Raw genomic sequence first — 12,658 nt, forward strand, 5'->3', positions numbered from 1 at the left:
CTTTTACTGTCGCTTTAAATCTCTGGGTTGCTACTTATTAAATAAGAGACATGCAAACTCAAGATTTTTTTTTCATGATTAGACAGAGCATATACTTTAAATAAATAAATAACCATATATTAAACTAAAATGGCAATATAACATCATCACCTATAGCTGCTGGAATAAATGATGCAGCCCTTTACTTGCCCATACTTTTTCCCTCTTGAAATGATCAATTCATTCTTCTAACTTATTTCTTTCTTTTAAATGAAAATGAAGATAATAAATTATTCTGTTGCCCACCGGTTATTAAAATTGCATCAACGGCTAGAGATATGGTCTTGTTTTTCAGTTGTTCAGTTTAAAATACACCATAAAATACAAATCAAAAACTTTATTTAAAAATTCAATGAAAACCTACAGAAAATATGGTCACAGGGCATTTAAAAAATGTACAGTGGTAATATAGAAACAGCAGTTTTATTAATACTGTCCGTCATATACTTTATTATACAATACACAATTTACAGCTCTGCTGTCACTGTCTGACAAGACACTGATACATTTATATAATTAATCACTGTTTATTTTACAAACTATTCATGTGCTGTCAGTGTATTTTAATATTTCTTCTTAGAACTTCTTCCATTTTTTTTTTATGCCACTTCTTTGAGGGTCTCTGCTGCAGCCTGCACTGTAAATGTTGCTACTGAAATTTGTCTTGATACCTCTCTCCATGCATTGCGCTGGTCAGCTTTGTTTTCTATGTCAAATAAGGCGTCGTAAATCCCAGGAAAAGATTCTCCGGCATACTTGTTATGGCTACTGGGAGCAAATATTACATGTCTATATATAAAAAAAAGATCATTATTATTATATTATGTATGATTGCAAAGACATTAAGATATACACATAAACTTGGTTGTTGTATTTAATCTTGTATTTTTGTTCTCTTCCCCCCCCCCCCCTATTTCATACAGAATTGAATACAACATTGTTTATTGCAAAAGCATCAGCTAATTACTGGTTTCACTAATTATGCAATAAAACAGAAACTAACTTTCCCTTCTTAGACTGTTTCTCAGAGAGCTATTGAACTGTAGTTAGTCCTTAAGAATACACATCTACCTAGCACGCAACATTCCTATGTCTTTAAAATGAGAAATGCTGCATATTTAAATAGACTTTCTGGGCGCTTATTGCTACAACAAGCAATTTAAGCAGGTATTACCACTAGATTTCCGGCCTCCGGCTATAAAGCTTTTGGTTGCTTTTAATAATGCATTAATAACTAGTTCCTGGCAGTTTACTATCCAAGAGAGAATTCATTCAGAGAGTTCCTAAAAATGTGCTATAATCTGATCAGAAAACTTGGATTGGCAGAGAAAACAATTGAACAGTAGGAGCAGCAACACACTAAAGGAAGGTAGCTTGGTGGCTGCACATGCCTCTTGTCATTGGCTCACCCAATATGTTCAGCTAGCTCCCAGAAGTGCATTACTTCTCCTGAGCCTATTTACATGTACTTTTTAACAATGAAAACCAAGAGAATGAAATTAGCTAACAGAAGTAAATTGCAAAGTTGTTTAAATTGGATGCTGTATGTGAATCATGAAAGTTTAACCCCTTTTGGACGTAACTACTATGTCACAGGGTACTTTGCTCAGCATACCCTGTTGACGTAGTACCTGCGCCCAACCTTCTGCCTCCTTCTGCGGTCCCAGCTGTTAGCTTTGACAGCTAAGACCATAGGCAGAAGGCATATGCCTTCATATAGTGAGGGAACGCTGATCATGCTCCCTTTACCATATGAAGGTAGATCGCCAATACAGACAGTATGTGTGTTGTGCGTATGGCGTGGGAGGGCGGCGCATTACCGGAGAGGGGAGGAAGGGGGATTCCCTACCTATGGAAAAATCGGGGGAATGGGGATCGCTACACTACAAAAATGTATTTCTTTCATGTAATTAGCAAGAGTCCATGAGCTAGTGACGTATGGGATATACATTCCTACCAGGAGGGGCAAAGTTTCCCAAACCTTAAAATGCCTATAAATACACCCCTCACCACACCCACAAATCAGTTTTACAAACTTTGCCTCCTATGGAGGTGGTGAAGTAAGTTTGTGCTAGATTCTACGTTGATATGCGCTCCGCAGCAGGTTGGAGCCCGGTTTTCCTCTCAGCGTGCAGTGAATGTCAGAGGGATGTGAGGAGAGTATTGCCTATTTGAATGCAATGATCTCCTTCTACGGGGTCTATTTCATAGGTTCTCTGTTATCGGTCGTAGAGATTCATCTCTTACCTCCCTTTTCAGATCGACGATATACTCTTATATATATACCATTACCTCTGCTGATTTTCGTTTCAGTACCGGTTTGGCTTTCTACAACATGTAGATGAGTGTCCTGGGGTAAGTAAGTAAGCTTATTTTCTGTGACACTCTAAGCTATGGTTAGGCACTTTTTTATAAAGTTCTAAATATATGTATTCAAACATTTATTTGCCTTGACTCAGGATGTTCAACATTCCTTATTTTCAGACAGTCAGTTTCATACTTGGGATAATGCATTTGTTTCAATCATTTTTTCTTACCTTAAAAAATTTGACTTTTTCCCTGTGGGCTGTTAGGCTCGCGGGGGCTGAAAATGCTTCATTTTATTGCGTCATTCTTGGCGCTGACTTTTTTGGCGCAAAATTTTTTTTTCTGTTTCCGACGTCATACGTGTCGCCGGAAGTTGCGTCATTTTTTGACGTTTTTTTGCGTCAAAAAGTGTCGGCGTTCCGGATGTAGCGTCATTTTTGGCGCCAAAAGCATTTAGGCGCCAAATAATGTGGGCGTCTAATTTGGCGCTAAAAATATGGGCGTCATTTTTGTCTCCACATTATTTAAGTCTCATTATTTATTGCTTCTGGTTGCTAGAAGCTTGTTCACTGGCATTTTTTTCCCATTCCTGAAACTGTCATTTAAGGAATTTGATCAATTTTGCTTTATATGTTGTTTTTTCTATTACATATTGCAAGATGTTCTACGTTGCAACTGAGTCAGAAGATACTTCAGGAAAATCGCTGCCCGGTGCTGGAGCTACCAAGCTAAGTGTATCTGCTATAAATTTTTGGTATCTGTTTCTCCAGCTGTTGTTTGTATTGCATGTCATGACAAACTTATTAATGCAGATAAAATTTCCTTTAGTACTGTTACATTACCTGTTGCTGTTCCGTCAACATCTAATTTTCAGAGTGTTCCTGATAACATAAGAGATTTTATTTTTTAAATCCATTAAGAAGGCTATGTCTGTTATTTCTCCTTCTAGTATACATAAAAGTCTTTTAAAACTTCTCTTTTTTCAGATGAATTTTTAGATGAACATCATCATTCTGATACTGATAATGGTTCTTCTGGTTCAGAGGTTTCTGTCTCAGAGGTTGATGCTGATAAATCTTTGTATTTGTTCAAGATGGAATTTATTCGTTCTTTATTTAAAGAAGTATTAATTGCATTAGAAATAGAGGATTCTGGTCCTCTTGATACTAAATCTAAACGTTTAAATAAGGTTTTTAAATCTCCTGTAGTTATTCCAGAAGTGTTTAATCTCCCTGATGCTATTTCTGAAGTAATTTCCAGGGAATGGAATAATTTGGGTAATTCATTTACTCCTTCTAAACGTTTAAGCAATTATATCCTGTGCCATCTGACAGATTAGAGTTTTTTGGGACAAAATCCCTAAGGTTAATGGGGCTGTCTCTACTCCTGCTAAACGTACTACTATTCCTACGGCAGATAGTACTTCATTTAAGGATCCTTTAGATAGGAAAATTGAATCCTTTCTAAGAAAAGCTTACTTATGTTCAGGTAATCTTCTTAGACCTGCTATATTTTTAGCGGATGTTGCTGCAGCTTCAACTTTTTGGTTAGAAGCTTTAGCGCAACAAGTAACAGATCATAATTTTATAGCATTATTATTATTCTATAACATGCTAATAATTTTATTTGTGATACCATCTTTTGATATCATTAGAGTTGATGTCAGGTATATGTCTCTAGCTATTTTAGCTAGAAAAGCTTTATGGCTTAAAACTTGGAATGCTGATATGTCTTCTAAGTCAACTTTGCTTTCCCTTTCTTTCCAGGGTAATAAATTATTCGGTTCTCAGTTGGATTCTATTATCTCAACTGTTACTGGAGGGAAGGGAACTTTTTTACCAAAGGATAAAAAATCTATGGTAAATTTAGGTCTAATAATCGTTTTCGTTCCTTTCCTCACAACAAGGAACAAAAGCCTGATCCTTCATCCTCAGGAGCGGTATCAGTTTGGAAACCATTTCCAGTTTGGAATATATCCAAGCCTTATAGAAACCTAAAGCCAGCTCCTAAGTACCCATGAAGGTGCGGCCCTCATTCCAGCTCAGCTGGTATGGGGCAGATTACGTTTTCTTCAAAGAAATTTGGATCAATTCCGTTCACAATCTCTGGTTTCAGAACATTGTTTCAGAAAGGTACAGAATTGGCTTCAAGTTAAGGCCTCCTGCAAAGAGATTTTTTTCTTTCCCGTGTCCCAGTAAACACAGCAAAGGCTCAGCATTTCTGAAATGTGTTTCAGATCTAGAGTTGGCTGGAGTAATTATGCCAGTTCCAGTTCTGGAACAGGGGCTGGGGTTTTATTCTATCTCTTCATTGTACCAAAGAAGGTCAATTCCTTCAGACCAGTTCCGGATCTATCAATATTGAATCGTTATGTAAGGATACCAACATTCAAGATGGTAACTGTAGGACTATCCTGCCTTTTGTTTAGCAAGGGCATTATATGTCTACAATAGATTTACAGGATGCATATCTGCATATTCCGATTCATCTAGATCACTTTTAGTTTCTGAGATTCTCTTTTTAGACAAGCATTACCAGTTTTGTGGCTCTACCGTTTGGCCTAGCATCAGCTCCAAGAATTTTTTCAAAGGTTCTCGGTGCCCTTCTGTCTGTAATCAGAGAACAGGGTTTTGGTATTTCCTTATTTGGACGATATCTTGGTACTTGCTCAGTCTTCACATTTTTGCAGAATCTCATACGAATCGACTTGTGTTGTTTCTTCAAGATCATGGTTGGAGGATCAATTTACCAATCAGTTCATTGATTCCTCAGACAAGGGTAACCTTTTTAGGTTTCCAGATAGATTCAGTGTCTATGACTCTGTCCTTGTCAGACAAGAGAAGTTTAACATTGATATCAGCTTGTCAAAACCTTCAGTCACAATCATTCCCTTTGGTAGCCTTATGCATGGAAATTTTAGGTCTTAGGACTGCCGCATCGGATGCGATCTCCTTTGCTCGTTTTCACATGCGACCTCTTCAGCTCTGTATGCTGAACCAATGGTGCAGGGATTACACAAAGATATCTCAATTAATATCTTTAAACCGGTTATACGACACTCTCTGACATGGTGGACAGATCACCATCGTTTAGTTCAGGGGGCTTCTTTGTTCTTCCGACCTGGACTATAATCTCAACAGATGCAAATCTTACAGGTTGGGGAGCTGTGTGGGGGTCTCTGACGGCACAAGGGGTTTGGGAATCTCAGGAGGTGAGATTACCGATCAATATTTTGGAACTCCGTGCAATTTTCAGAGCTCTTCAGTCTTGGCCTCTTCTGAAGAGAGAGTTGTTCATTTGTTTTCAGATAGACAATGTCACAACTGTGGCATACATCAATCATCAAGGAGGGACTCACAGTCCTCTGGCTATGAAAGAAGTATCTCAAATTTTGGTTTGGGCGGAATCCAGCTCCTGTCTAATCTCTGCGGTTCATATCCCAGGTATAGACAATTGGGAAGCGGATTATCTCAGTCGCCAAACGTTGCATCCGGGCGAATGGTCTCTTCACCCAGAGGTATTTCTTCAGATTGTTCAAATGTGGGAACTCCCAGAAATAGATCTGATGGCTTCTCATCTAAACAAGAAACTTCCCTGGTATCTGTCCAGATCCCGGGATCCTCGGGCGGAGGCAGTGGATGCATTATCTCTTCCTTACAAGTGTCATCCTGCCTATATCTTTCCGCCTCTAGTTCTTCTTCCAAGAGTATTCTCCAAGATTCTAAAGGAATGCTCGTTTGTCCTGCTGGTAGCTCCAGCATGGCCTCACAGGTTTTGGTATGCGGATCTTGTCCGGATGGCCTCTTGCCAGCTGTGGACTCTTCCGTTAAGACCAGACTTTCTGTCGCAAGGTTCTTTTTTCCATCAGGATCTCAAATCCTTAAAATTTTAAGGTATGGAGTTTGAACGCTTGATTTTTGGTCAAAGAGGTTTCTCTGACTCTGTGATTGATACTATGTGACAAGCTCGTAAATCTGTATCTAGAGAGATATATTATAGAGTCTGGAAGACTTATATTTCTTAGTGTCTTTCTCATCTTTTTTCTTGGCATTCTTTTTGAATACCGAGAATTTTACAGTTTCTTCAGGATGGTTTAGATAAAGGTTTGTCCGCAAGTTCCTTGAAAAGACAAATCTCTGCTCTTTCTGTTCTTTTTCACAGAAGGATTGCTAATCTTCCTGATATTCATTGTTTTGTACAAGCTTTGGTTCGTATAAAACCTGTCATTAAGTCAATTTCTCCTCCTTGGAGTTTGAATTTGGTTCTGGGGGCTCTTCAAGCTCCTCCTTTTGAACCCATGCATTCTTTGGTCGTTATATTACTTTCTTGGAAAGTTTTGTTTCTTTTGGCCATCTCTTCTGCCAGAAGAGTCTCTGAATTATCTGCTCTTTCTTGTGAGTCTCCTTTTCTGATTTTGCATCAGGATAAGGCGGTGCTGCGAACTTCTTTTGAATTTTTTACCTAAGGTTGTGAATTCTAACAACATTAGTAGAGAAATTGTGGTTCCTTCATTATGTCCTAATCCTATGAATTCTAAGGAGAAATCATTGCATTCTTTGGATGCTGTTAGAGCTTTGTAATATTATGTTGAAGCTACTAAGTCTTTCCGAAAGACTTCTAGTCTATTTGTCATCTTTTCCGGTTCTAGAAAAGGCCAGAAAGCTTCTGCCATTTCTTTGGCATCTTGGTTGAAATCTTTATTTCATCATGCCTATGTCGAGTCAGGTAAAATTCCGCCTCGAAGGATTACAGCTCATTCTACTAGGTCAGTTTCTACTTCCTGGGCGTTTAGGAATGAAGCTTCGGTTGATCAGATTTGCAAAGCAGCAACTTGGTCCTCTTTGCATACTTTTACTAAATTCTACCATTTTGATGTGTTTTCTTCTTCTGAAGCAGTTTTTGGTAGAAAAGTACTTAAGGCAGTGGTTTCAGTTTGAATCTTCTGCTTATGTTTTTCATTAAACTTTATTCTGGGTGTGGATTATTTTCAGCAGGAATTGGCTGTCTTTATTTTATCCCTCCCTCTCTAGTGACTCTTGCGTGGAAAGATCCACATCTTGGGTAGTCATTATCCCATATGTCACTAGCTCATGGACTCTTGCTAATTACATGAAAGAAAACATAATTTATGTAAGAACTTACCTGATAAATTCATTTCTTTCATATTAGCAAGAGTCCATGAGGCCCGCCCTTTTTTGTGGTGGTTATGATTTTTTTGTATAAAGCACAATTATTCCTATTCCTTATTTTATATGCTTTCGCACTTTTTTCTTATCACCCCACTTCTTGGCTATTCGTTAAACTGAATTGTGGGTGTGGTGAGGGGTGTATTTATAGGCATTTTAAGGTTTGGGAAACTTTGCCCCTCCTGGTAGGAATGTATATCCCATACGTCACTAGCTCATGGACTCTTGCTAATATGAAAGAAATGAATTTATCAGGTAAGTTCTTACATAAATTATGTATTTTTTTAATAAATAATGATTAAGAAAAAGCTAACTTCAAACTGGGTACTGGCAGACAGATATCAGTCCCTAAGATGGCAGCACATACTGAAAAGGAGGGAAGGCTAGAGAGCTGTATCCAGTACCTAAAGATGGTGGTGACCAGTGGAGGGTGAAGGAGGGAAGAGAGCTGTTTGGTAGAGATTAGGTAGGGATCAGGGGGTGGGAGGTGTCAGGAGGGTGTTTAATCTCTACACTACAGCTAAAATTAACTTTACAAGCTACCTGATTAACACCTTCACTACTGGGAATGTCAGAAGTGTGGTGCACAGCTGCAATTAGCGGCCTTCTAATTGCCAAAAACAATGGCAAAGACATGCATGTCTGCTATTTCTGAAAAAGGGGGAACCCAGAGAAGCTTTCACAACCATTTGACTGCAGTAGTTGTGTGTAAATAATTTCAGTGAGTTTGTGAAAAAGTTAAGGATTTTGTTTAATATGATAGCAATTCGCAGCAAAAAGGTTGCAATGAAAAAAATGGGCCAAGATCACTGGTTTTCAAACCTGTCCTCAGGCCTCCCCAACATTCCAGATTTTCAGGATTACCTTAGATTAGAGCAGGTAAAATAATTATTTCACCTGTGCTCCAGTTCAAATATCCTCAAAATCTGGCCTGTTAGGGAGGCATGAGAACAGGTTTAAAAACCAGTGGCCTAGCTCAATAACTTGGGTTGTCTACTAAATAAATATATAGTGTTGATAGGTAAACAAACAAAAAACAAGGGGATTGTGTAAATTCACTTAATTGCTAAAATTCCTGGTCCTTAAAGGGTTATATTTTGATTTTACTGTCTCTTTAAACAAAAATGGGGAAGGGTTAAACTTAACACCTGACAATGAATGTATGAACTTTAAAATGGAACAAGGTAGAAACCAACAGTAAAACGGAAGCCAAAAACCCTTTACATTAGGCAAATTTACACACACCGCAAGTATTCTTACCTGTAAAATGGTCTTCCTGGTAAACCTAAAGGATCAGTGAAAGCCCTTTCTGCAAACATCAGCTGATCATTTATAATACGGATAGCGAGTGCGCTGAAACAACACAATATTGATAAGAAACTGGCAAATGGCATGGTGCTTACATTTCAATGCTACCTAATATTGGGGTATATTTCCTAATGTGTAGACTGCTCACAATTTAAGAATCTAAACTTGTATTAAAGAGATTCTGACAATACACACAATCACACAAAGACAATCTTATCTCTATTGGCAAATTAGGTCAAATTCGGTACTGGTTTTGACTTGTAGTTTATTTCTCTTATTCTAGCGATAACAAGAATTCAAAGCTTCCTCACACAGTTAGGTTAAGAGATTTCACGAGTTTATACATACACTCTTTACCCTGACATCTTCACTTTAGTTTCTACCTATTTAGAATTTTCTACGTTTATAGAATATATTGGCCCCCTGCCAGTTGTTTCCTGCAGCTGCAAATTTTCTGCCAACCTTCTGACGTTGACCAGAATTCATTTGAATACATTAGAGTTTGCCTTGCAAAAAATTGTATTTAAAGTAAAGGTAATCCTAGCATTTGTGAAACGCTAGGATTTACCATTGGAACAAAAAAAATACTTCATGTTTCAAGTTCATTTATTTGTCTGAAGCGATTGCCGAACTGAGATCCTCAGGCAGCCCAAGGCAGAACGCTATTTTGCTGTGAGGTGACGTTTCCACCCCTTATCCAATAGCCGTGCGGGCCAGCTGGCGCCATGCCGGATAGCTAGCACGGCTGTGACTAGACAGTGTGCCGCGATGGGCTTAGGAAAAAAAACACCCACTCAGTAGAGGCAGGAGCGGCGTTCTGAAAAATTCTATTTAGTGGGAAAAAAAATCTCTGAAATATGTTGTTATATAAAGTTGGCGCTAAGATAATGTTATATGTTTCTGCATTATGTGCAGAACTAAAAACATTGTGTAGGTTCCTGCCCCTTTAAAGCATGGTGGTAAATTGATGAAATGTTGATGATGACTGCATACTGCCCTTGAAGGCGTTCTTTTTACTTAAATGGACATGGAGACATTGAGATGATAGCATACTTAGGTAAGCTCTGCAATGTGCAACATTTGAAACAATACTATACATATAATTGTGAAGATCTGCACATGGACAGGAGCTAGGTTTTAAAAAAAGAGCTACATTTGATAAAAGATGAAAGTTGGTAGTATATTGCTGATCCTGAGCCGCCCTTAGTTTACGCTTCAACAAATGATACCAAGAGACCAAAGATAAATTGCTACTAGAAGTAAATTGGAAAGTTTTTAAAAATTGAATGTTCTATCTTAATCATGAAAGTTTAATTTTGACTTTACTGTCACTTTAAAATGGAAAAAAAAAACCTATATAAATGTCCAAAACATGCTATTTCAAGCAGGCCAAAGTGTATTTTGAAATCAGAGGCCATATACTCACCAGTACTTATTGGTTCCACAAAAGTATGAGATAAATGACCAATACAACACACATAAAAAAATAGCATTAAACCAACATATGCCATTTATTCAAACGAACTGTGTGTATGTGTATTATACATTAGAGCTGTAAATGACACTTAACAAAATCATTTCCCTGCTAAGTTTCAAATAAATATACAGTTCGAACAAAATAGACATGATTAGCAATAAAACATACAGATTCCAAAATATAAGTAATAAAATATTTATGATGTATGATTTAATTTTATTTAAGGAATTTTATTTGTGTTTGAAAAATAAATATAACAGTTGAGGACTTGCAGGACCCCTTCACAAACACATTAACTCAATGAGAATTTCGGACCACATGGTCCTACAAGAAACATGTATTGCAAACAAATCAAATTATTCTCTACACGTGCCAAATCAAATAAGATACACAAACTAAGCCCTGTTGTGAGAATCAGAAATTACTCAGTGCAGCACCTCTGTTCACTTGTAGTCAGTATAAGATAGGGAGGAGGGAGGGACACAGAAGGGGAGGGAAGGGAGGAGCATAGGTGAGTTGGGGGGGGAGAGCGGAAAGAGAGAGGATCTCACTGTCCAGTATAGGAATACAGTCTATATGGCAGGGTATGCAGGCCACCTATTAGAGTTTAGGGTGTCCTGTGTCGTGGCAGATGGGCGTCATGAGGTATCATATTTTTCTTTCCAATCGGCCCATGCCATTTCAAACATATCAGATTTGTTAAAATTGAAGTAAATGACCTTTTCCATATTGTACAGGAAAGCCATTGTATTTGTAATCTCTACCCACTTAGGGGGGAATTCCCTTTTCCAGGCTCTAGCTACATTAGATTTAATAGCAGACAATAAATACACACTAAATATGCTTTGATGTTTGGGAATATTATGTAAGACCAGATGCAGCAGGGCAAAGGCAGTCAGACACTTTAATTCCGAAGTCAGAAAGGGTGCAAAGTCCTAGTTCCCAAAAGGGTTTAATTTTGGGGCAATCCCACCAAATATGCAGCATATTGCCTTGTAGGCCACAACCCCTCCAGCAGAGTGACGAGGTGCCTGGGTATATTTTAGACAATCGGGTGGGGACCAGGTACCAGTGAGAGATAACTTTGTAGTAAGTTTCGAACATAGTTACGCAATGTAGAGTTTTTTTAGTCAATAATATGGCCCTTTGCCAGGAGTCAATGGAAGTGTGAGTGTAAAGAAGAGTGTCCCACCTATTCAAATGCGGGGCTAGTACCGGCGGTAGTGTTCCATCTAGCAAATTGTAGTGGATCATTAGTGGCCTAGCAAGCCTGCGCCCACCACGCCAGATGGACTCCCAGGGGGTGAGGGAGCGGGAGGAGGAAGGTAGAAAGCCCCAACTTTTCAGGAAGCTTTTAACCCTAAGTAATTCAAACAAGAGAATTGGTGGAATGTCTGCGTGCAGATCTAAGTGCGCCAGATCTATAAAGCCATCTGGATGCGACACAGACCAAAAATCTGAAACTTGCCTAATCTCCAGCCGAGCCCATGTATTAGGGTGAGTTTCCGCCAGCCCAGTAAACAGACCAGCTACCGCGGTGATAGGGGAGGGATGAAGGGCGATCAGGTGGCGGTGTCTAACCCTGTCCCAAACGGACAGGCATTCTACAATAATCAAATTACAGATGCCTAGGGTTCTGCGGCTATGTGGCAGGGCTCAAATCACATCTTTAAGAAGAACACTAGAGGGTAAAGAGACCTGCTCAATTTCTCTCCTTTTGTCATTAGATTGAAGTACTCCCCATTGGGAGATATGTGTGAGCATAGCACCTTCGTAGTATTTTACTACCAAAGGGGAGGCTAGACCTCCCAAGTGAACGGGGAATTGTAAGGTTTTATGGGTAATTCAGGGAGTCTTGACTTGTCAAATAAACTTTGTTATCTCGCTCTGGAGTTGGGACAGAAGGTGCATTTGGACTCTGATCGGGAGACATCGGAAAAGATAAGTAAGTTTGGGGAGGAAGGACATTTTGAGGGAGGCTATTCGTCCCATCCAAGAAATGGACTTGTGTTCCCATGTATTTTTTAGATTGCACAACTCCGATAGAATGGGAAGATAATTATCTTTTACCATTTGTGGTATGCTATTAGATATCTTCACGCCCAAATGAGTGACCCGCTCGTTTGACCATTTAAAATTAAATTGGCCCTTCAGTTTAAGGATATATTCTTGTGGGTATCCCCACCAGTATACTTCAGTCTTAAGCACATTAAGCTTATAGAATGAAAGGTCACCAAAGGCCTTCAAGACATCCAGGAGCCTAGGTATGGCACTGACAGGATCAGCTGTAAAAATAGTAATGTCATCTGCAAAGAGTGCAATTTTTTGCATAGTGCCTGAC

At 38.8% G+C, this 12,658-nt stretch overlaps 1 protein-coding gene across 1 annotated transcript in view; it reads right to left on the reverse strand.

Annotated features, from left to right (window-relative positions):
- Positions 1 to 361: 361 nt before the first annotated feature.
- LOC128654621 (N-acetylated-alpha-linked acidic dipeptidase 2-like) overlaps positions 362 to 12,658 on the reverse strand; it is a 223,263-nt gene continuing 210,966 nt past the window's right edge. The window contains exons 20-21 of the mRNA XM_053708628.1: positions 8,793 to 8,885; positions 362 to 828 (exon numbers count right to left, since the gene is read on the reverse strand). Coding sequence (XP_053564603.1) covers positions 639 to 828; positions 8,793 to 8,885 — 283 coding nt within the window. The 3' untranslated portion in view covers positions 362 to 638. The remainder of the gene's footprint in view (positions 829 to 8,792; positions 8,886 to 12,658) is intronic.

This window comes from Bombina bombina, chromosome 3 (genome assembly GCF_027579735.1).
Source record: "Bombina bombina isolate aBomBom1 chromosome 3, aBomBom1.pri, whole genome shotgun sequence".
Taxonomy (NCBI): domain Eukaryota; kingdom Metazoa; phylum Chordata; class Amphibia; order Anura; family Bombinatoridae; genus Bombina; species Bombina bombina.